At 30.0% G+C, this 27,121-nt stretch overlaps 1 protein-coding gene across 10 annotated transcripts in view; it reads right to left on the reverse strand.

Annotated features, from left to right (window-relative positions):
* Window positions 1-495: 495 nt before the first annotated feature.
* LOC143247452 (ankyrin repeat and IBR domain-containing protein 1-like) overlaps window positions 496-27,121 on the reverse strand; it is a 200,604-nt gene continuing 173,978 nt past the window's right edge. For 6 of the 10 annotated variants that reach the window (XM_076495583.1, XM_076495584.1, XM_076495590.1 and 3 more), the window contains 4 exons: window positions 24,651-24,764; window positions 12,592-12,718; window positions 8,980-9,203; window positions 496-1,431 (listed from right to left, as the gene is read on the reverse strand). In XM_076495583.1, the coding sequence (XP_076351698.1) occupies window positions 1,070-1,431; window positions 8,980-9,203; window positions 12,592-12,718; window positions 24,651-24,764 (827 nt within the window). In that variant the 3' untranslated portion in view covers window positions 496-1,069. The remainder of the gene's footprint in view (window positions 1,432-8,979; window positions 9,204-12,591; window positions 12,719-24,650; window positions 24,765-27,121) is intronic. The other 4 variants (XM_076495587.1, XM_076495586.1, XM_076495591.1 and 1 more) reach the window with 2 other exon arrangements.

Raw genomic sequence — 27,121 nt, forward strand, 5'->3', positions numbered from 1 at the left:
CAGACTTCTGTTTTAGTCTGGATACATTATTTTGGTGAAAACTATGAATGCAGAACTATTCCATCTCTTATGGAAAAAGTAATATATTTGTTTTATTTAATACTGAGCTATCCCATATTTCTGTGAACAAAACTGCAAAACTTGAATTTTCCCCTCTGATTATTTTGAGAAAACAAGGAAATACATTCACCAAGACATTTCTGTGAAGGAATATTGATGAGCTAATAATAGTTAATAATTTAGTTTGGTGTATTACTCAAACAAAATATGACAAAAATATATTTTCAAAAATTAACAAGTATATCTTGGACAAATTATTCTTTCTTTGCTCAGAAAACTATCCATCATAAAAATGCTTAAATAACTAGTATAACTGTAATTATTTTGAGCTTTTTTGGACATGTCATTGTAGTAAACCACTGACGTTTACTTTATAACCAGTTTTTATTAAATAAAACTTGCCTAAGGAGAACCTTTAAAATTATTACAACAAAATTTGTGTGAGAAAAACAACCCAGATTTATTTATTACAATAACTATTTATAAACTACAAGACCAGTTCAGTACAATATTCATCACCACCAGCTTTAAGGCTTTATCCATATTAATGCTTACAATGCACTTCATAAATTACCATGGAACATATTATTGTACTTTCATACGTAACAGATTGCTCATTAATACAGGTATGTTAATTTTTACAATTGCAACAAAGCTAATACACATTTCATAAAAATGTTTTTGTGTCTATAATTACATAAAAAAGATCCTTGTTCTATTTATAAATAGTTGTCAAAATTCATACAACACTGATAAAACAAATTACAAATGCCCATGACAGTTTAACATTATTGAAAAAGTATTATAGAAAATGCTAAAAAAATGTGTTCTTCAATGATATTTTGATGTATGACATTTTAGAATCAAAAGGTGCATCTCTCATACCACAGAATGAGGCTATTATAAATATTTGTAAATACGTATGACTACAATGTCTGCAAAATTAGCATGTTTAACCAATAGAGCTCTTTATCACTATGTAGAACACTACTAACATGAAACCAAAATGTCAATGTAAGAGTTCCTCTTCATTTGGTTGATCACTGTTTGTGCTTTCCTCTACATGACATCTGTCAGTCTCCAAATTACTATCCTGACTGTAAGAAGGGAGGTTTTTCTGAAGTTTTTCAGCAGTGTTATTTTCCTGGCTTAGATTTTTCAGAGAATAAGGGCAATCTTCCTCAGAGCCCTTCATGAAAAAGTGTAAATTGGCAAGAAATGTGAGATCTGAAGTGGTTTCATCATGACCAGCACAAACATTAGGTTGGGGTTCAAGCAATGACTCAGGTGGATTCCAGAAAGTCTGGTCATCTCCACGAAATTCTTCTGGGGGTGGAACTGCTGTTTCCAGCATGAAATGTTCCAATGAATCTGAAATAATATATTTCACAACCAAAGTAAAGATAAATTATGTTATGAATCTTACCTACACATAAAAACGTCTTACCTTCACAAGTACAAAATTAATATCCTTATTGTCTGGAGAGATAATATTATCAAAACATCTGTGTAAAATTTCTTTCTATGTTTTACAGCTACATCATTGTTCATTTTAAATGTTTGTAAGTGTGAATTAACATTACCACTGTGAGGAAAAATACCTAAAACTTTATTCATAAATTTTGCCCAAATGGCTTTTTAGGAGATACTTTGTTTAATACCACTGGTTATTTTTATTTGTTTGAAATAAAAAAAACTAAAAAAAATCACTTTTTGGATAAATTAAAAGTTAATCTTTCAGTTTGCAACCCAGAGCTCTGTTCAAACATTTTGCAAAAATTTGTTTCTAAGAAACATTGGTCATTTTTAATTGATTGGAATTACACTTTTACAAATAAAAATTACAATCTCCACACAGTTATTATATATTTGATTACAGGACAGGTGAAATACTGTTCACACTGTTTTGCATATAACTTATCAGCAGTAACAGTTTACAAAGTTGTAAACCATTACTTTGCTTTATACTAAAAGGCAGGTCCAAACTCCAGTGCTGATCATGAGCAAAGAAACACTTTGGGATTAGTCATAGGGAGCAGTATATTACTACTAACTCTAATACATATATATATATATAAATTCCTTAAAATAAACCTTCAAAGAGGAATTTCAGCATGCTCAAAATATAGTTTTATAATAACTTTTAATATATATACTGAAAACGTTTTTCCTTTGGGATAGAATTATATCACTAATACAACATCTTAAACTGGGTATCAGATAACATTACAAAATGTTTCATTATAAACTCAGGGAAAATAATCTTTTTTGTGAAACAGCTTTTGAGGCTAAAATCATTATTATATAACAGCTAGGAAAAAAACAATAGCAAACCTTTTGTCAAGAATCAATTCTTCTAAATATTAAAACACTGAAACAGGTAATAACTTTTCAACTTCTGAATACTGAAAAATGCTTTCACCAGCCTCTGTACAAACTATAGGGTTTAAATTCTGACTATTTTTAAATGTAATCAAATCATATTATTTTGAAGTGGAAGTTTCAATTTAATTAACCCTTCTACAGATTTTTATGCTATATGATCTGTTAAAACAAAATGGTTACCCAACAAACTGTTATTAACATCATGTGGAAGTTACCAACAAATTTCAAACTTGTAACAAAACATGTGCTGTCCTAAAATTTTTTCTTAATGTTTTTATAAAGCTTCATGTTCTGAAATATTCACATTTTATGCAATTTCTACTTATACATATTAATACAACTTATTTCAGGTTTCACTAATAATAATATAAGTATATTCTCAAATGATTTACTCATGTAAATGTCTTTATTATATCAACTTTTTTATTATGTTTACTCTGGAATTTTAATCTTTATCCTGGAAAGGACCATGGAAATGCTGATGCAGATATTGTTCCTACTTTGGTTATCAGGAGTCTTAGCTATGGTTATTGAGAACTTGCAACTGCACTGAAGCATCAAAAATATCTTATCAAGGCTGGTGACAAATTCAGAGAAGTACTTAATGTTGCTTAAGAATCCTAGTATTAGTTCTACTTTTAATTAGGGTAAGTGTAAACCTGTTGCAGTGAATCAAGATAACCATTACAGTTTAAAAAATAAACTTTATATTCATAAAACTGAAATATCTAAAAGATCACAAAATCAGTGGTTTTATTACTTTTATCTTTAGAAAAACTAGAGTTGAATAAAAAAAAATAATAACTAGATTTAATAATACTAGGGGCTAAAATAAAAGGTATAAGCTTTTAATTTTTATTCTAGTAGTGTAATGTGCAGTATGATGTCAGATTAGGCTTAGTACATGTCATGGTTCTTTAAGCTTAGTTATAATTCAACTTGCAGTGAGATTGTAAGACAAATTAAATAAATTGTTTTATTTAATAAATACAGTCTAAAAACTAGTCAACTGTCAAACTTTAGCTTAACAGTATTAACAATAGAATACTGATATTTAATCATAATACTGCATGTTTATTTTAATTCTACAAATAATACAATAGTTAAGACTAGCTTGGGGGTTAAGCACTTCCAGTTTGTTCGGTATGATAGACACAATGAATGGGTTTTATTTGAGAACTCTGGATTACTATATAATTTTAAGGAAACTAGTATTGAGGATGTCAGTTTATATGTAGAGTTTGCAGATTGGAGGAAATGTTTAAGGTTGTTCTAACTAAAGTAAATAAATAAAAAGAAGTATCAACTGTCGGAAATTGCAGCAAGACTGTACACAAGTTTCATTGTGAAAAGACAATGGTATTCAATGAATGATTCAATTAAAAGATTGTATGATGGTAATGCTTACATGTTTGGGTAATTATATAGCTGAAACTTTATATCCTCAAAGTTAATACAATGCTAGGAAGGCACATTATGCAGTGGTAAAAGGGAATAAGCATGCACTGTGCTAAATTTTAATGTGTAGGTAGGGCAAAAGATCATGCACTGTATAAGGTTCCAGAATAGTTGAGAACAAGGTTTTTGTTTTCTCTACCAATGATCAAACAATATTATATTTATATATAAAAAAGAACAATTAACTCTGGATATGAACCAAAGCAACTATTGCCATGCCCCGAATCGGGTCGTTTAGATTTATGTTCACATTTACCGTGACATCTGTTTTTCGGGACGGGATTTGGCCGTTTTCTCCGGTGCTACCTGCGCCTCATTCACAAATAATACTAAACTTTACTCCTTCACCCAAAAAGAGAGTTTAAAAAATTATTTAATAAGAAAAAAAAAGAGCTAAATTCAATAACCTTTCACGAAAGGGGACGAAGAGGAACCACAACGTTCCTGAACACCCCAGTTGGAGAGAGAATTCTTCTGATTTCTCTCTCTCTAAACTAAACTCCTGCCACATTTGTTTGCATTTGCTGGATATGAACCTGAATAACAAGCCATATTCAGGTTCTCCAAAACTTCAACGTAAAGAAATGAAATACACCAAACCTTTCAGTACAGCAAAAGATTTAATGACTTTTGAAAATAAGCTTACAGCAGCCTTTATACTAATAATGAACTAACTATTAAAAATATAGATCTCCATCACATCATTATGGACTCACATACATTTGGTTCATGAACAAAATAATGAAGCATTTTAAAATCATTCAAGGAAGTCTACAGCTTAAGAATTTGCCAGAGTTACCTAGTACTATGTCTTTATTATTATTTTAAAAAATGGTTTCTTGTAAGAAGTAAAGACCACATGTATACTCTACCATTTTTTTCAAAAATACATATTTGTTCAACATTCTTTTTCATCCTGTGTTACAAGTTTAATTGATAGGTTTCTTAAGTACTAGCAAAAATATTTCTAATCTAATTTAAAATGTTAAAGAATTTATCCATAAAATATTATAATGAAAAAGTGAGCATTGTTTATACTTCAGTACAAATGTATATGAGTGTCTATCAAAAACTAAGCCAGTAAGATAGTATTTTAGTTTTCAGATGTTAATTACACTTACAGCAGGAAGCTACTTCTTACAATCAGTAATTTGGTAGCAAAACTGATAATGAGCATGACACTAGAAAATCATTTACACATAGGAAAACAAACTGGAAAACCAGGAAATGTGTTTATTCTAAGATAAACATGCTGTTTGGTTTTGTTAAAATTGTGGAACTTGCAACCACTTGTAACAATTCAAGATATTGGAATATCTCCAGTAGGTCATCAAAAATAGAAAGAAGAAAACTGAGACCAGTAAATAATGAAATGATATCCTAAATAAAATTTTTGAAACATTGTTAAATGTTTATTTTTAAGTTCAATATTCATTTTAATTTCAAAATTTCAGTAACTCTACTGAAATCATAATGGATTTTCACAAAATAATCTTTTAAATGTCCTCTGTGGCATCCTTTCTGGTAAATATTTTTTCAGCTTTTCAACTGCATCAGGGCTTGATATCAACACTATAAAAAGTACATTTTACTGAAATGTTTTCAGTAGCTTTGCAAATTTTACAAAAGAAAAATGAACCACCTTTTTTTGAAATTCACAAAACACACACTGTCTGAGAGACTATATGTCTTTGTGTATGTTTTCTTTTATCTCTTTCACCTTAAAAGAGAATTTTAAAATAGAACTATCAGTATTCATGTCACAGGTTTGGAAGCTATTTTCTTTATTCTTTACTTGCTTCATAACCACCTGGATATAAAAATAAGATAAAACTAGGTAAAATGTACCAACACATTTCATTACCCCAAATTACTAATGTTTAGTGAAATAAGCTTTGAGATTGCTTAAAGATTAAATATTTTTATTTTCATTTTAGTATTTATTAGATTACACTATGTAACACAAATTTTGTTCCTGGATAGTATGTGCTATTTCTTAATTTCTTACGCTGTAAAAGTATAGAAAATGGCCATTATTCCCTTCAAACTTTGCTTTTGTGACCTGCATAATGAAATTTAAAAATTAGCCTATTTTCTATGTAAAAACGGGCAAATTTGAATATTTTCATTTACATAAGGTCTGAATAAAACAACATATTTATGAAGACTTACATGTATCTTTATACACAAATTTTTAGAAGTGAGTAGTTTTTGAGATTTGTGACTGTAATGTAAATCACTTTCACGTATCAGACCCCAAATATTGTTTCCATCATGTTTCGTTATATGATCCCAGGTCACAAAAGAAAAATTTGAAGAGAAAAATAGGTCTTTTCCATTTACTTTAGGCATAAGCAATTGGGAAATAACACTTTCTGCCCAGGAACAAGAAGAAGTAAAAATTTTGTTACATAGTGTAATGTAAGGACAAGTGTCACTGGTTCTGAAATGCAACAATCAAGAAGAATGGAACATTTATTCAAAAGATATATCACAAGTGGTGAAAAACAGCAGCCATGAACAATTGAGCATATACTCAAATTCTGTGCTGAGAATGAAATACTACAGTGATAAACAGTTGAACATTTATTCAAAGTTTATGAGTACTAAAAAACAAGTGATGAATAACTGAATATATATATTCAAAATTTATGTTATGAATACTAAAACACAAAATCCTTGAATAATTTAACATATATTCAAAATTTAGGTAATAAGTACTGAAACACTATGGCTTTGAATAATGGAGTATGCGCTTAAAATTTCTATTATAAGTACTGAAATACAACAATTATGAATAACTTATCATATTCAAAATTTATGTATTAAGTACTAAAATGCTACAGCCATGAATAGTTGAATATGCACCCAAACTTTGTGCAACAGGTAATAAAAGATAACAACAAAGAATAGTTGAGCATATGTTCAGAATTTTGTGTTGTAAGTAATGAATCATGTTACATGCACTGAAATGTGAGCCATGAATAGTTGAATATGCACCCAAACTTTGTGTGCCAGGTAATAAAAGATAATAACAAAGAATAGTTGAGCATATATTCAGAATTTTGTGTTGTAAGTAATGAATCACAACAGTGACAAACAGTTGAACTTGTCACAAAGACACATGTCATACATAGTGAAACACAACAGTCATGAAAAATTCATCATGTATTCCAAACTGTATGTTACATGCACTGAAATGTGAGCCATGAATAGATGAACATTTATTCAAAATCTGTGACATGAAAAATAAACAGAAACCTGTCAACTCCTGGAAGCTCTCAAATGTGATAATATTTGACCTTTCATTGGCTGTTTTGGCACACATCACAAACATAAAACTGACAATTTATTGCCAGATTCTTCTGTTTTTTGGAGGAGATAACTCCCTCTCCTGCTACCTTCTAATTGGCATCCCTGCATGTATCTTACATTAATTTAATAAACTATTAAGTAAATGTTAAACAGCTATAAACAATTACATTAATGTAAGACAGTAAGGTGTTAATTAAACTACATCTTTTCTGAAATATGAAACATACACATGCAAGGAAAATCTTTACCACAAAAAAGCTGAAAACTAGTATCATGACAGTTATCATCAGTTTACTACAAGTATATCAATACACAGAATTATATCTAATTGAGTTTTATACATGTTTGTACCAAGATCTTTACCGTTTATACATTCATCTCTAGTACATAGAAAAGGTAATATTCATTAATGCATTTCATACTGTAATTAATTACAGTGTGAAAGAAAGATGCAAACAACAAATATTGCATCACTTTTAGCACCTTCTACTATGAGCAAGTAAGTACACCAACCACTCACCTGTGTTAGCCTAGACTGGACTCCATCCATCTCTTCAAATGTTTAGACTTACAAGTTGGATGAAGTGAAAATTGATGACAACTTGCAACAAGACTTAATTATAATTTCAAAATTAATTATATAAAAAACACTGGTTGCTTAAACTCTGAAATTTCAATGATGTTGACCAGCCTACATGTAAAGGATAGTAGTTGAAATGTTACAGTAAAATTGTTGATAGTAAAGTGTTGATAGTTTTGGTTTTGTAATGCTGGTTTTCAGGTTAATGACAGTTATTTTTAAAAACAAAATACTTACCTTTCATATTCTGTTTAAAGTGTTTTCACTAACCATTTGAATACATTCCTTGCTTCCACCAATCACATAAAATAAAAGTTACAAGTGAATACAGAATTCTTGTTGTTAGATCATTCTCAAACTTAGTTTTGTAATACTTAAAAATATGGCTTTCTAATAAAATTGTTTCTCAGTATCAGGTACAGACTGCCAGAAACACAAAAATCTCTTTCAGTAGTTAGTGCAGTTTATTGTGCTTCAACTGAGTCAAGTTAAGGCAAGTTTAAAAACTATCTTTAACGAAGAATAATGACAATTTGGACGAACATTGTTTTAACTGTTTGAACATTTGTACTAAGATGAAAAATATAGTATAACAAACAGTCACAAATCCTCAGGAAGTTCTCTACAGGTGAGTGAATACAATTCAAATAAGGACAAACTTGATAGTGAGAAGTTTTGGTTAAACTTAACACTTCCCTTACCAAGACAGTTCCCAGAAAGTAAAGTAAGCTAAAAGTTATTAAGTAAAATTCACTGATGACATAGTTTGTACTGAGAAGTTTAATTTTGCTGTGTATCAGTAATTTGTCTATGATACACATAAAATGTTAAGATCATATTTAACAAGTCTAAAATAATGTACTATACACAGTGTGTCTAAAATGGAAATATTTTCAACTTCATTTTTACCTAAAGTTTACAGCTCAGTCTCAAGCAATTAAATCAAAACCAAAACAACACAGAATAAAGGTGCAACATAATCTATTTCTTAGCAAATTACATTAGTTATTTTATATCAAATTCCAACTGTAACGAAAGATATTTCCAGCTAAGATCACAGGCTATCATAATTATCACTATATTGATGAATGGAATCTGCACATCTAGCTGACGATTTTCAAATAGACAAATTCAACATTTTTCTTCTACAAATCTATATAAATATAAGAAAAGGAACCCACCAGACGAAGTAATATGCTGGCTATCACAAGGCTTTGGATCTTGAGAAACTTCTTTTTCTGTTGATTCATGTGGTTCTTTCTCTTGATTTTCAGATACACTGATAGCAGTAGTGGTAGTAGTAGTATTAGTAGTAGCACAAGCAGAAACAGTATTAGCAATAATGGTATTATATTTAACAGGGGTAGTGTTGTTTATATCATTTTGGTAAGTATCTTCACTCACTCTATGCAATTAGAGAAACAGGACATTTATTGTTAATAAAAACTGCATTAGGAAGTAAGTGAAGAGCAGTATTGTTATTAGTCTTATACTTAGATAACACTAATGTAAGCAAGTATTTTACACGTAAAATAATCTAAATAATATTCGTACAACATCTTACAGTAAGGCAACTGACATACTAAAGGAAAGTAAGTAAAGATAACAAGGCTCTTGGAAGAGATATATATATATATATTTTAGAGGAAATTAATACTAATAATAATGGATTTAATAAAAAAAAACTAAATAAGATTATTAAATTATTCTGTAAGAAATATAAGAATGTATTACATAAATATAAATATATAAAAAATTGGAGAAGTTTTACTAAACATTTCTAATAACTATTTTTAGTTATGAATCAAGTCATTTAACAACCTGGCACTACTTTATGCAGATGTACACCTTGCCACATATACAAACTTGTTTGGAGCGTGATAGTCACAGAAGACTTAATAAATGGGTGGTGGTTGGGAGCTATACTAGTTTATTTAGATAACTGGATGGGACGTTTCATACTAGTACAATTTGTTTATTGGGCTACCAATTAGTGCCTTTCTACCATAATGGGGGCTGGAGGGTTAACTTCAAAAGGTAAGTTTTAATTTATTTACCACTAGATGGCAGTACTTTATCTTTCTTATTCTTATTTTTTAATTAATGCTTTCTTCTTCTTTACTTCAGAGAGCAGTCACCTTCCCACAACTGTCTGCAGGCAGTGAAGGGTGATATAGATGTGGGACGTTGTGGTCTTAAACACCCACATCTCAAATTCCCTAATTTCTATTTCTATATCTATTGCTACTTTTTTATTTTATTTCTTTATGTGAGACTAGCAAATGGAGGTTAACACTGACAGATTGTGTAGTCCTACCATAATGTGGGTCCTACCTCTCGCAGTTACCTTAAAAACCTAGGGTGCATTTTATATCTCACACAATAGCTTGTACCCTGGGATTTTTTCAATTAGTGCAGCATTTTTGTTTATTATTTTTTATTTTTGTTTTAGCTTGTTTTTAGGTTATAAAAAAACTAATATATGTACGTACATGAAATAACAACAGAATTATAAATAAATATGTAATTTTAGTTTTGCTGTATGTCAAGCACTCAAAAAGCATAAAGAATATCTCTTCTTGAAATTGTTTTTTTTACATGATATGTACAGTAAAATACCCAGACTATAACAAATTAAGGCTTTAAGAGCTACACAAAATGGAATATCTTGTTATATTATGTTCTTATGATCTACTGCATACAGTGATTTGGCATATAATGGCTTACATGCAAGATAGAAAATTTTTAAACTAGGCCGACAATTGTGTTTTAACTATAGGAGCAGCATGGCTAAGCTGCTTCTTTGGACTCTTAGTCAGATGGTTGTAATATTGAGGCTGGCCTGCATTATGCTATCACATCCTTGAGCAATGCTTTACCCCACTTGTTCCATTTTACCCAGCTATATGACTGGTTTGTACCTGTAAGCTGGCAATTAACTTGCAATGGATTGGATCATGTTTTCTTGTTTTGTTAATTTGGAAAAAACGCCCAAAGTCTTTGAAAACTAACATATATTTTGCCATTTTTTTACTGGTCAATGGGTGAAAATAATTTTACAAAAGTGGTACATGGCATGATGTGAAAGATTTTGAAGTATTTTATAATTATTGCTGAATACTGTACCATAGGCAAATACAGGAAAAAGGAAGTAGATAAAAAGGTCAAATTAGAGTCTGCTTGATGTCAGGACAATGTTCTGGGTCACTTGTAAAATACAAAAAATTTTGGAAAACCATATTTATGATGGAGGTTTCTGTGATGGATACTGAATAACTATCATCAAAATGTATGGTTATCAGATGGAGTCTGACTGGACATGGTGAAACTCCATAGTCCTTTTAACATAATATACTCAACTTCTGTATAATTCAGTAATTCTTAGCCTGTGACATAAGGAATGAAATGAAAACTTAGAAAAATTAAGCTACATTATAAGTGTTAAAGGAGATGAAACTGTGGTTTCTTTCAGAAATTTATGAGCTGTGACTATTATTATCTTATGCAAAATGTATGTCAAAAGTAACATAAACCACTTTCCCTGAAATTGTATAGTTTAACTTTTAAGAAAACAAAGTACAGAGAGAACATGCCATATATAAAATACATTACTCATAACTTTGGTAATCTGAGGACCCTTTAATTTAAGAAATTTTTGTGGACCCCAAAACATATCAACATTTTTGTTTGGAAAAAAAAAAAAAAAGAATTCCGTGAACATGAAAAGCTGTATTCCAAAATTAAATGATTTAATTCATGTAGATTTAATTTTATGAAAGATATTTTAATGAAATTTCTTAAAAAATATCTTGTGCATTAACTATATGATCCTATTCATAATTCTACACTGAAGTTAAATGTTTTGCCTACTGAGGCAAGGATACTGATGCTAGTTATGTAACTTGTTATAGAATGTTAACATTATATAAATATTCAAAATTGAGAAAGTAACACAAAATGAGATGCTTGTCATTATAACACACAGATTGTAATCCTTAACTAATCCACAGGATCCATTTAGGGCACATAAACTTTTCAAATGCAATTTTTATTACAAATTATGCAGTAAATTACCATAAGTCTATCACTTTATTGGTTACACAGTCCCTTAATACAAGTTACACTATAATAATGTGAAAATAAAAATACTACCTATATTGCAAGTAATCACATTCATTGCTGTATTTTACACAGGAAATAAGGGATTTCACTCAACTGATTTGGTGTATTGTTTTGTGTTAACAGGGAAAAAAAAATTAAGTTACTTAAAATGATGCAATACTTGGACTCCAACTGTAATTAATGGCATTTACATAACTCAGTAATTTGAAAGTTAACTGGAGGAATCATTTAATAAGATGATTTTATCTGTATATAAGTATTTAAAAAGTAGCTAGAGAACCTTCTTTTACAGCAAAAACCCAAATTAATCAAGAAATAAAAATTCAAGCAAAAATTTAACAAACTTGACATTTGTAAAAAACAACAAACAAACAAACAAAAAGAATAGACTGAAAGACTGTAAATTATTCTAAAACAAAATATTTCATCAAGCAATGTATTTCGCTGTAATACTTAACTACAAATGAGTATAATGTGGTAGATAGTTCTACTGACATACTTTGAAAAGAAACTGATTGTCTTTGTGAAGGAAGGAAAAGTGTGTGTGTGTCTATATATATATATGTGTGTATTTGTGTGAAAGCACTTTTTTAAATAACATGTATAATTTATAAAAAAAATCGAATATTGTGCATGCCACATACTTTAGTTTAATTATTTTCTTAACTTACTTGACAGTACTTTCAGTCCCAGAGAGTTGAACTCTGTTCATATCTTCAATCATCTGTAGACGAGACATTTCCAAAGCAATCAGAAGGTCCATAGAATAATCAAGTTCATATGTAAGGTGACTTCTATCTGAAAAGTTTTTTAATAAACACATGGTGAAATTAATATTGAATTAAGTCTCTCTGTATGTGATTTTTTTATTTTCACTGATCTGGTAATTCCTAAGTAACCTGTCAGCTAACATAACATCAAACTGAATGTGATAACTATATCACCATCTCATAGGACAATGTTCAACTACACTAGATTTGATAGGGAATCTGAAAATCAAGTTATTTTATGTGTTATTCCTTTTTTTTTCAGAAAGCTAATTTCTTTAGGATCCTATCTATGACCAATTATCAAATAAGCCTCTTTATAAAAAGTCTTTTGATTCGGAGACTACATCCTGAGATAAATGATGTTGAGTCATCAGGTAATCATGAAAGTATACATATACTATAATTTTTTAATGTTAAAGTTTTACTTTCATGAAATTTGGCAAACTTTTGGTAAACACATTTTTTTATATAGATAACACCAGAATTTTTAATTAAGTTTTTTACTACAGATGTGCAAGATGTTTTCTCTGTTATGAAAAAAAATACTTTTTTTTTCATCTTACAGGTTTCAAATTTTATTTGCATAACTTCTAGAACCCCCTAAATGAATATCAAAAGTTTTATTAGTAAAACTTTAAATTTCAACTGTTATTTGTTCTACATTAACACTATATGGACTTGGAGAAACCTGATCATGTGATAATTAATTTCTCTAGGTGTGTTCTGAATGACACTGGGCAAAAAGTATAAGCTCAGAGCATTTCTAACAAATTTAAATTTGATGATTATTTTGTTTAATATAATGAGTTTCTAAAACATCACATCAAATGATTTGGATTAATTCAAGCCATAGTTTTTATAATATTGGAACTTAGATCAATGGTACAGCTCTTACTTGTAACAATTACCATAATGAATACAAACACTTTTCTAGTTTAAATGCTGAAGAACTTAAAGTGTTAAAAATTTAAGAAGATATAAAAGTACTGTTGTTTTTAATTCAGAAAGGAATAACAATATTGTAATTTTAAACAAGATGATGAAGAATTGTCCATGATAGTACTAAATTTACAAAACTCAATCATGATCCAGCTGATAAGAGGGAAGGTGGATTAGAGGTTTTTGTTAAAGTAAACAATTTTCTTAGTTAAAAAACAATATTTGAAAATTAGATCATTTAGTAGTCATTCTGGTATTTTTTATAGACTATTATAGGTTATTGAGAAAGGATGACCCTTAACACCAATTGCATCTAATATTTGCACTTATAATCATACTGTGTATGGTTTTATGGTGGAATGTTTATAAAACATTTTCCTCAGATTAATACATCCTGAAAGATGTTGAATTTTCCTGAAAAAATATTCCAATAACTTAAATTCAACATTATACAAGTTTCAATACTAAGTCTTTGTATAAAAATGTACTACTTGAGGAGAGAAGAAACAAAAAGGTGCAGAAATGATGTTTAAACATTAAAACAATTCCAGTGTTGGTCTATAATAAAACTGGTGCATTTTGCCACTAAGGATTCACATGTGCATGCATTGTTAACCTCAGGGACCAACTGCTTACAGATGTGGAGAATGAAACAACTAAACTGAGTTAGGATGAGAAAGCTCAACCAATACATGTGAAGATTTATGGTCCTGCTCTAATCCAAAATCACTCAGTTGGAATCATCATACAAATGATGGTAGAACAAGGGATCCTAATCAGAAGAGTGAACTGAACTTTTGAAGTGAACTGCTTCTATAAAAATCATTTAACCTCACCCTCAGGATAGAAATGCACAGAAAATGGGCTCAACATAAACCTTTGGGATCCACTGAACAGAGGCAAAGCTCATGATTGGAGGATTGAAGATCAACTACACCAGCAGAACACCACCACTTTCACGCTACTGAATGGAATTGATCACATTCAGGTGGACTACTCCATGGCCCACCACCCCAGCAGTTTGGAACTGAAAAATGGAAAAGACTCCTACATTCCACTAGAAAATCAAGGGATGCAAAGTGCAGTGGAGAGTCTGGAGGAATGCAGGCATCAAAGACAGTGTAATGGGTTATACAGAAATGTCTATACTGGAAAGCAAACCATTCCTGATTTATTCAATTAAATGGACAGCAGGGATAGGCAGCTATTCAATTCTGCTTAACCATGTAAATACAGTACAGTCCAGAACAGGTATATTTATGAAACAAATATTTTGCAAGAAAAACCTACTAGCAAATCCTGTGGAACACAACATCCTGAAAATGGGTATTCTGGCTACGGGTTTTACACCTTGGTTGTACATTGTGAAATTGAGAAATAGATAGCAGATCCAGACAGGTAATGCTCACCACTGAGTATGGTTCTCAGGCTAAATGGGATGTACTACTGGAAGGAAAAATATAGAGAAAAAAATAACTTGCCCAGTCACAGTCACACCAAAGTTTGAAGGATGGCAACAGACAGAAGGTGGTATTTTAATGAGGAAGAAATAGCCACCCTACTAAGAGGGTGGGAGATGAACCCATGTGTAGTCCACATATCCAATTAAAGAATTTCCTCCAAAGGATGATGGAGGTGAGACATCAGGGAAAAGGTAAGGTGCCCAATCTCATGCAGTGACACCTGGAATAGATTTTTGGAAGAAAGAGACAAGGCAAAATATGCCAATTGAATCAGTTGGTGAACCCAACTTGTAAAGGAAAAAGGAGAAAGGTCACATACAGAGGACTGTTGTTAGGGGGATAAAAAAGTTCAAATGGAAGGAGGCCATACAGGCATGTAAAAATAAGAACACAAAATGGACAAAAAGGTCTATTATGATCAGGCCAAGAACAAAGGTGGTAAATGGATGGAAGTAAAATTGGCAAGAAAGAAGATTGTTCCTCATGAGGTAATTAAAGTTTAGGTAGAAACAGCTGATATGGATAAAAGAGAACATATGTAGAATGAAACAGAGTATGTGAAATGTCAATGGCAAACACAAAAGAAATATCAGGCTATTGATGCTAAGAGACTAGAAGGAGTAGAGAATAAGTCTTAAAGGATAAGTGAAACAAGAAGCATGAGAATAAAGGTTCAAATGAAGAAGTGTAAGTCAGAGAAGATCAAAACTGATGTTCAAATCCAGAAGAACTGCCTGATGAGGAGGTAAGCATAAAGGTACTGGTTGGTCTAGTCTTGACTGAAAGCATATACAGTCAGGACCTTAGAATGAGGAATCACAGGCTGAAAAAGAGGTAACTTCATGCTGAGGAAAGTAGCAAAAACATCCAAATGAGGAGCCTCCCATCAAGTACATTGCCACATGATAACCTGAGGATTGAAAGACCACTCTGTGGGATAAACATTTGTGCATCTATAAAGTCAATTCAGAATAAGGTTGAATGAACCCAGAATGACCTGCAAGAAGATGAATCTATAGTGTGCCAGCCCAATAAAATAATTCTAACATTCAACCACAAAGGAAAAGGGTGTATGTATCCTTGGTGACTGATATAAGCCACAATCATGAAAATGCCTGGATGGATCATGACGAACTGGTCCCATACAACAGGAAAAAAATGATTTCAAGTATACCACACCACCAGTAGCTCCAAGATGTTGATAAAGTACAATTTTTCTTCTGAGGACCAATGTTTGGAATCCCACCAACCATGGATAGAAGGATCTGTCAACAGATACACATCTAGATGAGTTAGGAGGAAGCAGTACTCCAATATTCTGACTCAGTATTGTTCTCCATATCCCTCATAACAATAACTCCTCACAAGAAATACAAAGTAGCATGGGGAGTAACTTCAATAAGTGTATCTCTAATGGCTCTTGAATTGAGCAGGAGTTCATTGTATGTTGGTGTAGATGTTTCCATCAAGATGTCCCCACAATGTAGTTTTCTGAATATTGCTGGAGAGCCAGAAAGATCCTCTAATCCTTCCTGAATAAAGAGAGAGACATTTGTTCTATAGGTTTGTTTGACAAAGAATGCATTATGATAAAATGAGGTAAAAATGCAAAGTGAGGTGTAGACTGCTGTTGAGTCTTCAAGACTTGGTAGCATACCCATAATCTTTTTTATTACTTTTATGAAGATTTGAGGGATCCGTAATATTAAGAGAAAGATCCAGTGGCCACTGACCTCACCAACTGTAGAGTCATACGAGGGGACACACTACAATGCCAAATGAGGACAATGCAGCTATGTCAGGACTTCATGAGTTTTATACCCAAACATCAGCATCAGACACAACATATGCAACATCTGCTGAGAATGCCTGACACTGGTACTCAGTTGAATCTAACCTAACTGATCCTGGGAGCCACCCTAAGGTCTCTTGTATACAGGAATTCAAGACCAAAGTGGTTTGTTGAAGTGTCACAGACACCACTCAACCAACAGAATCTTCAGTTCACGGGTCACCACACACAGTAAACACACTGGTGGATGATGTTCAGATCCCAGAGAAGGTAAACTGAAAATACAGAACCCTTTCTAGGAGGTCCCCTCACTGCATACAGGAATCTACCTCAAGGGTTAATCTACAAGTGACTTCAAGCAATATTCCATTGGTTTTGCAGAGCTCCGTGATGGGAATGCATATGTGCCAAACCCAAGTGGATATGGACTTCCACAGAAGCACAAGTCTCCAAAGCAATTGAACCTTGTCCAGAAAGAGTGGTAGCAGTAAGAGTGTGAAGAACTGAAAGTTACATTAAACAAAGAGGAAATGCAGAAGGTTGGGCCTAAATGAAGTTGGTATTGAAGAATACATCCAAGTAGATAAGATATTGGGTAAGCACAAGGAAAGATTTTTCCAACTTGAGAATCCAACAACATAAACTGCTTTGTCAGTAGCAGATGTATGTGTTGAAAAGACTCCAGTTTGGAATGAGCTAACAGGAGCCAGTTGTCCATGTAGTGGTGTAAATGCAATCATTGAGTATGTAGAAGTGAGACAAAGGCTTTCACAACCCAACAAAATATACACTAAGTTTTGTCTTCTTTCAACATTCAAACTTTGTAAATCAATTTTGGCATGAGAAGTATTTTCTGTAGTGCCACAGAATTTCAAAAGTATTTGAAGAGGGCTGTTTGACCATTGACAAATTTAATAATTTTGAAACTCCTTACAAATAGGCAATAATGAATTAGTTTAACTCTGTGATTTTGCTAGTCAATATTATCTATAATTATAACAAAATAATATCACATTTAACTGTGGAATAGCAGCTTATAGAATGAATGTTTTTTTTTTTTTTTTTTAAGTACAAACTTTTAGCTCACAGCACCATCTCATGACCACAGATATTTCACTAAGCTAATATTATGGAAAACTTTTATTCCCTCTTGTTATACTGATACAATGTGATAATTTCCAGAGAATTTTCCCTTGTAATAGTGCAAGTATTTATGATATATTTTATTTTGTATGTTTGTACTAACCTATTGTCATTAGTTTAGCACTGTAAGTAGCTTTTGATTATTAAAAGTAAATTCCACTGCAACCAAGTTTGCTTGATCAAGTTATGGAAATTTGACTTCTATGAGTTTGGAACAGCACATAGTCTCTTTTACTTGGAATAATATTTGCTTTCATCTGAGATAAATAAACAAGCATGTGCATGTATATATATATATATATATATATATATATATATATATATATGACAATTCTTACAAATCTGATAGGATTTCAAGTCAGGTTATAGATTTTTCATTACATTCAGGCTTTAAGAATTATGCTACAATATGGATTGTGGATATAGGCTGAACTAATATTTTGTCATATAAAATTTCTTTCAGCCAATCACATATCTTTATTTTGCAAGATCTAGTTTAAATTTAACTGAAACTAACAGACTAAAGTATGGCTTTTAAATTTTAAAACATAGCTTTAATTTGACTGACAACAGCCTTTACTAATAGTTATAATACTTGACTTGCAAATGTGACTTTCATGATTTGTTTCTTTATTATTTTTAAAGCCATGTATTAATTAATACTTAAGTTTGAGGCAAAGATGCCAGATGAACAGTCAGTTTTGATTAGCAAAGCAGGTATAAAGTTATTATCTAAGACATAAAGTCACAAAATAGCACAATTTATTAGCAATAAAGGCAGTTTCAGAGAAAATGGACATCTTGTTAACAAATCATATGCACTTTAATATTTTAACCTTTGTTTTTTATTTCTAGCTTGTTGAAAGGCTAGAAAGTCTTTTTAAATGTAAACTTCATTTTACAAGGGAACATAAATATAAATTTTTGAAGGGTAGAAGCCATCCTCAGGTAATACAGCTTTGTTTTCCTAACAAGGTGCATATAGTTGCTCTGATTACTTATTGATGTGGTGGAGGCAGTGAATTTAAAAGTAACCTTAATAACTATATCGGTGCTAATGGCTAACTATGAGGTGTTTTTTTTTTCATTATTTAATAGTTTTAGTTTAGTTTAAAGGATCAAACAGTCTAAGGGGACAAACAGGTCCTTTGTCCCAAATTGTTATTCTACAATATGTATAAGGTAATGTATTCTAGCTATCATAATTTGGATCATACATTTAATAAACATTAAAATGACTCAAACTCATTTTTGTTGTTTTTTTCATGCTGTTAAGATAGTAAAAGTTAAGTCACTCAAGCCATTAAAGCAGTTTCTTGCTGCTAATAAAAAACTAAGACTGTAACAAAGGTAAAGTTTTGACCTTGAAAGATTCCAACCTTGAACCGTATAAATTTGCAACATATATGGATGATGTCACCACAACTATTAGTTTATGTTTGGTTGAAAACCATTTACTTTTACAGATAATATATGTAAATAAAATAAAATAAAATGTATGTAACTGAAAAATATGTTATAAAGAAGTGTAATCATATTTTAACATTTTAAATAAGTACACATTTTTTATGTATGTGCAAATGATCCACATACCTACATGTAGTAAGCTTTCACTTTAAGAGCACTTTATTGCAGCCAATAAAAGGAGCTGCATCTGACTTTTAAAAGCAAAACAGATATTTACTTAATAGTAACTGTTTCAAGCAGGTTAACAGTCACAGTCATTTTAACATAAAGTTGTTAACTAAACATACCTATAAGCATAATAAACATACAGCAAATAGAACAGCAATTATAATATAAATATGAACCTTTAACTATGATAAAAATTATTAGAGACAGTGTTATTATCAGTCATACTTGATTGTTGACAACACTGTTGATTAACTAAGCATACACCTTGGCTAAAACTATTAGCCAAATAAACAAATAATTATAAATAAACTGCAAAACTGATTAATAGCAAAACTTTGGTTCATAAAATAAAGATGGACTTTCATCTAAAACAAAATGTTACATGAAAAACATTTCAATTGTGAAAAGAATTCATTGTTTAACCCTTTCACTACGGGCTTGGTATAATACACAAGTTCATCTAGACATTTGGCTTTTAGTAAAGATTACAAGCATTTGCATTCAAAAAATATGATTTTTTAATGAAATATTTTTACTGATGATTTGTTTGTGAAAATAGTCTTTTTTTGTTACTAGTTTGAGTGAAAAGTGATTTCACGTAATGATTAAAAACTATTCTTCATCTCAAATATCTCATCTATTATTTGCATAATCTCTATAACCTCTTAAATACATTTTAAATGTTTGTTTTCAGTAAGTCTATATTTTATGTTGTTTTTTACACTCTATGTGGGGGCTGTCACTTAACCAATCTCATAACCATCATAAAAAAATTAAGAAATAAATACAAATTATACTTTTTTCATGCTAGAATGACTACATAGTATAACATGAAAATACAAACGTTTAAGTAGTTTAAGTATCATAACACTATATATGAACATATATATTTTTATTATACTGACTTAAAGCAATATACATGCACTAATTTTAAGTATCCAGTAATATAAAACTGGCCCTTAGTCTTCCCTGTCTTGGCTATGTTTTAATGGACTAGTATTTTGTTATATACAATCACATTTCAATTATTATACATTTTATGTATGTATATAGATTATTATTATTTAGAAATAAATTATTAAACTTGTTTTTCTTAAAATACAGGACAATAAATCAAGAAGTAAAGCAAACAATTATCTCTTGTTGCTGAGACTTTTGTACTTCATTGCTGCTGGACATAGGTTGTTGAGCCTTTTAAAATTTCAAGCATGGAAGATATCAAACAAAATTTTTAAGGTATTTTTATATATACTGTTGAATACTCAAAAAATCCTAAATAACTATACTGATACCATAAAATTCCACTATAATTTATTAAGCTTAGTAACTAAGATGAATTTAGAGTTTAAAACATATGCAATTTTGAGCAGACTAAAGATACAACCTACCTTCTTGAAATCTTCATTTGAAAGAAAATGGTAGCATTTTCACAGATTAAAATGTCTGAGAAATCCATTAGGGGCATTCTCATTTTCAAAAATTGAAAGTGCTGAACAGGGCAACTGTGTTTGATTTAGTATATAAGACATATCTCAGCAAAATAAAAAGATATGAGGTTCTTATTTTATATTCTAGGTTGTAAATATTAGTAATTTGAGTTACTAATTTGGAAGAAACTACAGACGTAGTATTTTGACATCATAAACATCCAATTTTAAACAGTACTGCATTCAACCTACCATGTGACTCACTAAAATCTATATTTAGATGTGTTCTTTTAATATTTACTTCTAAATTAAGATATTAACTCCTATACAATATTAAAGTTTAGATTATAATCTACAGTTTAATTCCAAATGTATTAACATAAATTCATAAAATAGTAGTTCAATAACATTTTGAATGTAAGTCAACATATGTGATGATGTGGCCTTTGCTTCATGACATGTAGTGAAAAGATTAAAATAACACTTTTTTAACCTCATGTACACTTAGTATTCTGTATATTCCCAAGAGTAGATACATACACCAACTGAACCTACTGTATATCTGTGAACCTACCACAGTAATATTTATTACAATTTGAAAATTCTATATATATCTTTACAGCACCTGGAAAGCTTTTAATAAACATTTCAAGTTCATTGTATGCAAAAAAAATTAAAGATCTGCCTGTGAATTTCCAAATGCTCTACTAAGTTAGTTTGAGTAAAAGTTGATTTTCATGTTTAAAATAAAAACTTTTCATATTTTCATCTTACACTTTTCTTATTCTGTTTATATAACACCTTGATATTTCTGAATGAATACCAAAAGTATTTCAATAAAGTTTTAAATTCTATATATTATTTTCTCTATCATAACACTAACTGTAGTGAAATGAATAATTTTGAAAAATATAAAATTAAATCAAACATTGTACTGGATAATCACAATTATTTATCCTGATAACCTCAGCTTATAACCTTTCAGCATCTGCTTTCATTTGATTTTATGTTTTTCACTGTACTTTGAACTCTTTCTTAGTATATGAAAATTTACAATATCTGCTTTCTTGAAAATTTGAGGAACTACTCTGTATGCACCAACAAACTGAAATATGGAAAACAACAAATGCTACAGAAAACTTTGACCACACAATTTTACAATATAACCACCCAGGAAAGTTTTGAATAAAAAAACACTTTGTTTAGAATTACAACCAATACTAAGCTTCATCAGAACTTCCAAAAGAGCCATGTATACCCATGTTATAAGGAACATGTGAGGCATCACAGTGATATTTATTTAGAAGATTATTCAGCAAGCAGGCTAAGTGCCAGGATTGTACCTATGAACACATGGAAAGACAAGTTTCTTTATAAGTTCATTATATAGAACTTAGAAAGAGTAAGTTCTATTAAAAGAAAAGACAAACAAGTCTCCAAATTTCTTATTTTTATTTGAGATCAACATGCTAGGTATCTCAGTAACGTTTGTCCAGAGGGTAATCCACCAAGTAGTCCAGAAACTAGATTTTTATCTATGAAAGCATGAAAAAACACACAAAAGGTACAATTAAGAAGACAAGGCCAACTTTATACAAGTTCATACAGAATTTGTAAATACAGGAATATGTTTCAGAATTCAGATAAATTGTACATGAACACATCTGAGTAAAGACAAATTAATTTTCAAAGTTATAAATAAGTTATAGTCCTAATATTTTATCACACAATATATAAAGCATTACATCTGACCAAACTAAAGAATCACAAAGAACCATAACTTATTTTGATTTCATGGATAACTGTTTTCTAAATTATTTCTTACAATCAAGTTTATCAGAAACCATATTACACGTGCAGTTATATGTTAGAATTAAGCGTAGCCTGACTGTTGTGTAATTTTCACTCATATAAATAATGATTGCAGAATTATGCCTAAACTATTCTCCATAAAGAATGATAAAGAAAAAGTGAAGAACTTTAGTGTATAAAGTAGCTTTATAAACTTTAGTGTCCAGGGCATCCGAGTGAACCAGTTTCTGATAATCAGGATTAGAAAGAGAAAAATTCAGTATCAGTCTGATTTCTGAGACAGCTAGTTATTATGATGTTGACTTAGTGTTCAGATACTAACAATTGGAAAACAAAGTGTGTTGGAATCGTGTTTATTTTGAGACAATTTCTTTGTTTAAGAATTGAGTAGAGCTGAAATGTTATCAATTTGTTCTGTTGAATTATAGATGCCACAAGAAGTGAATCATTAAAATGTAATCATTTGTATAATTTTCATACATAAATATTTATTAAGTTTGTATGATATGCTGGTATAAAAAAATTAATTAAAAGTCTATTCTAAAACAGTAATACAAGAAAACAAATGATGAATGTAGAAATAATTTAAGCTTTAAAATACATTATGATTTTATTATTATTATTACTGTTTCTCCTTGATTAATGTACTAAAATGCAACTAATTATAACATGATGTGATAATCTGAATTACTCACTTCTTCAGCTTTGATAATTAGTTCACTATTCTGTCACGTGAATAATGCTGGCTATTGTTACAGTAGCTTTGGCAAAAATGAAACAACAACAACAACAAAATAAGTACTTTAATTTAAGAGTAAAATAGCAAATATGTAATTGAGCTATATTTTTGCTATTTTGTGAAATTAATAGATATATAACATTGGTCGTTTTTGTCACTGTTTAAGATACAATTTGGAATTTTCAGCAGATTTCTAATTGTTAAGGTACTTATTAGAATTAAACTTCATAGATATGGTATTTGTTAGTTTCATAAAACTACAAAAATAAATAAATTAACAAAAAGTAAACATACAGCACAATCAAACTTTATTTACTTACTATTATTGCTGCTAAACTTATAAAACAAAAATTTAACTGTTTTCAAAAAAGTGTACTCAGACACCAGTATTAATTTACATGCAAAAAGCATGTTAACAAAGTGCTCTTTTAATCAAATTGCCTTAAATGTTTTGATAACATAAAACTTATTTCCACAACAGTCACTTTTATTTTTAACTAGTTAATAAAGTATGCCATTCAGTTGTTTCTTTAAGAAGGTTTAGCATGCCTAACTCAATACATTGTCAATATTTCTTTATTCTTTCTTTTCATTTTTCTGACCTCACTATGCTCATTTCGTCTCAGTTCTTGATTCTGTTATTATTTTTGAATTGCTTTACTTCAGTAATGTGTAACCTCAAGGAAATTTTGTTCATAAGACTAATAATGTTTATTCAGTTAAGTTTTTGATAAATATAAACAATGTATTTCATGGATAAGCAAAAAGATATTTATATATAATCAAAACTTAGCATTTGGTTATACAACAGATATTAAAAATAACTGTCCAAGAAATGAAAAAACCCAAAAAAAAAAACACAAAACCTTCTTGCTCCATAAATACTTCACAAAACATTAACTGATATTATAAAACCTATTACCTTCTACTTTATCAACAAAAAAAACACAAAACCTTTTTGCTCCATAAATACTTCACAAGACATTAACTGATATTATAAAACCTATTACCTTCTACTCCTTCTGTACAATTTTGTTGACACTGTAATGAGCAATATTCATGGAGTGTACCAGTTCTTGGGTTACGAGCCCGAGCCTTTTGACAACCCTTTCGAGCACAGACCCCTATATCAAAACATTAAAATAGGTTGATATATAATATTTGTTATCAATATCTATAATATGCAAACATTTTTAAACTATGGGTATCTTATTTTAAGATTGATCAAAGATTTAAGTTTTCCTTTTCTGATAAGCTAAAACTTTGCTGTACAGTAAAATCTATAAAAATCATTACAATTATAGAGCTGAAGTACATAATTGATATTAAAATTGAATGATAAACATAGGTTAAATTTATTTAAAGAAATACAAACACATGAATAATACAAAGCTTATCTTACAAAATAACTACAAAAAACAGGTGAAATATAAACTACTGATTATATAATTAATCTTACAAGAAGCCATAAATAATACATACAAAATTTGTGAAGTATATTTCACAAAAACACCACTTAAATTTAAAGCATATCAGAAGTTTTCTCAACTAGCTACCACTACAAAATACTGTTTATTTATTAAACATAAGTTATTGCAAAGATATGGAATTAATATTTACTTCACAAAACATCAAAATATCTTTTATATTGTAACAAATAACTTGCATAAAAATAAAATGTTAATATTCCATTATGTTACAGTGCATATCTACCTTCCCTACCCATAAAGATAAAATATTTTCTTACTCTTTATTTTGAACTCTCTTATTATTTACAGTTCACAGTTAGCAAGACATTTAACTTTTTATATTTCTTGCACATCAAAAATTACAAAATATCATTGTTGACTAAGAGTAGTTCTGCATTATAACAGGTGCAAAGTTTGTTAATGTTCTTTAATATTTTCTTTTCAAAACTTCTAAAATGCATTGATAATACCAATGAACATTTAGATTACAAAACAACAATGAATCATTGAAAACTACCACAACAACTAATTTATTTGGAATCTGACTGCATTAAGGTTTTGTTTGTCGTTAATTAGAAAGCTGTACAATGGGCTCTTTGTGCTCTGCTCAACACAGGTACTGAAACTCAATTTCTGGTATTACAAGTTCTCACACTTACTTTTGAATTACCCAGGTTAACTGTCTAAGAGTACTAATGTTATACATATACACATACATATATATAATTCTGCACATTAATGTTATACACAGATATATTAAAAATTTGTAATTCATACAGGTTTATTAAAACAATATGATTCTGGATTAACAAAATTAGGTGCAATGTTTCTCCACACAACACATTTATCAACTAAACTTAATCACATTCAAGTCTTCTAACAGTTTTAAATAGTATCTTACAGAAACAGTCTGTACATGTCAAATTAAGTATGCACAGCAATGTATGAATGAAATCCACCAATTCACTATTTATGAGAATTAGTAAGAGAATGAAAATAAGCATGTTGAATTTTGTACTATTTACATGAAATTCTTAAACAAATTAAAAAAGAAAGGTAATTTTCTTTAATAACATGAAGTATTCTGTGGCAAAAGAAGAACTAAGCCTTTTCATATTCTATATGTGTGTAAATTTAATATTAATAAATGAAGAGAACTTGAAGCCAAAGACATATAATTCTGCTTTCTTCACTAAAGCTACACCAACAACTCAATACTTCAGTGGAAAATCATGAAGTTATCAGAGATGCCAACTATTTCAAATGACTGAGCATAATACTGTAGACAGAGCCCTTTCACAGTTTTAGTCCTTTAAGATTTGCCAGAAACAAGACAATCTGATGAACGAGGCCTCTTTTTTTCCATCTTGTGAACGATCGCATTGGTGTTTCTATGCCACTTAGAAAACGAGAAATACCCATCTACGCGAGCACTGATTGGCTGACAAGCACTGATGACGTAACGTACCCAGTATGGAGAAGTACCACGCTCAAACTACTGGTAGACATCGGAGATACAAATATTTTTTATTATTTCAAGCACAAACATGATTATTGCAAGTAGCCATTTGGACTATGTCTTTTATTTATTATAAAAATTTATTTGTATCTCACTAGAAATTTTCTTTTCACCCTTTTCAAGCCCTGGGGGAACAATTTATCACTTTATTGTATAGGCCTATCTAATATATAATAATTTGGGAGTTGCAACAAGTCGTAATATTTGTCTGTATGTTTATGCTCATACAGACAGCATTTATAACTGAAAAAAAGTTTCTATAACAACTTTTTTATCTGAGCAAACTATTTAAATAAATTTCTTTTAGCCTAATGTCTTAAAAAATAATCCAGACAGGAGCAAAATCAAAGCAACCTGTAATGCCATGTGCATTTTTATATTGAAAAGTTTTATTTCATCATAAGTTACAATTTATCTTATACTGAAAATGTATTTCTGATCACAGTAAACAGCTATTCTCATTTAGTATTGTCCTCTAATATGCAAATCAATG

This window comes from Tachypleus tridentatus, chromosome 3 (assembly GCF_004210375.1).
Source record: "Tachypleus tridentatus isolate NWPU-2018 chromosome 3, ASM421037v1, whole genome shotgun sequence".
In the NCBI taxonomy this organism is placed as follows: Eukaryota; Metazoa; Arthropoda; class Merostomata; order Xiphosura; family Limulidae; genus Tachypleus; species Tachypleus tridentatus.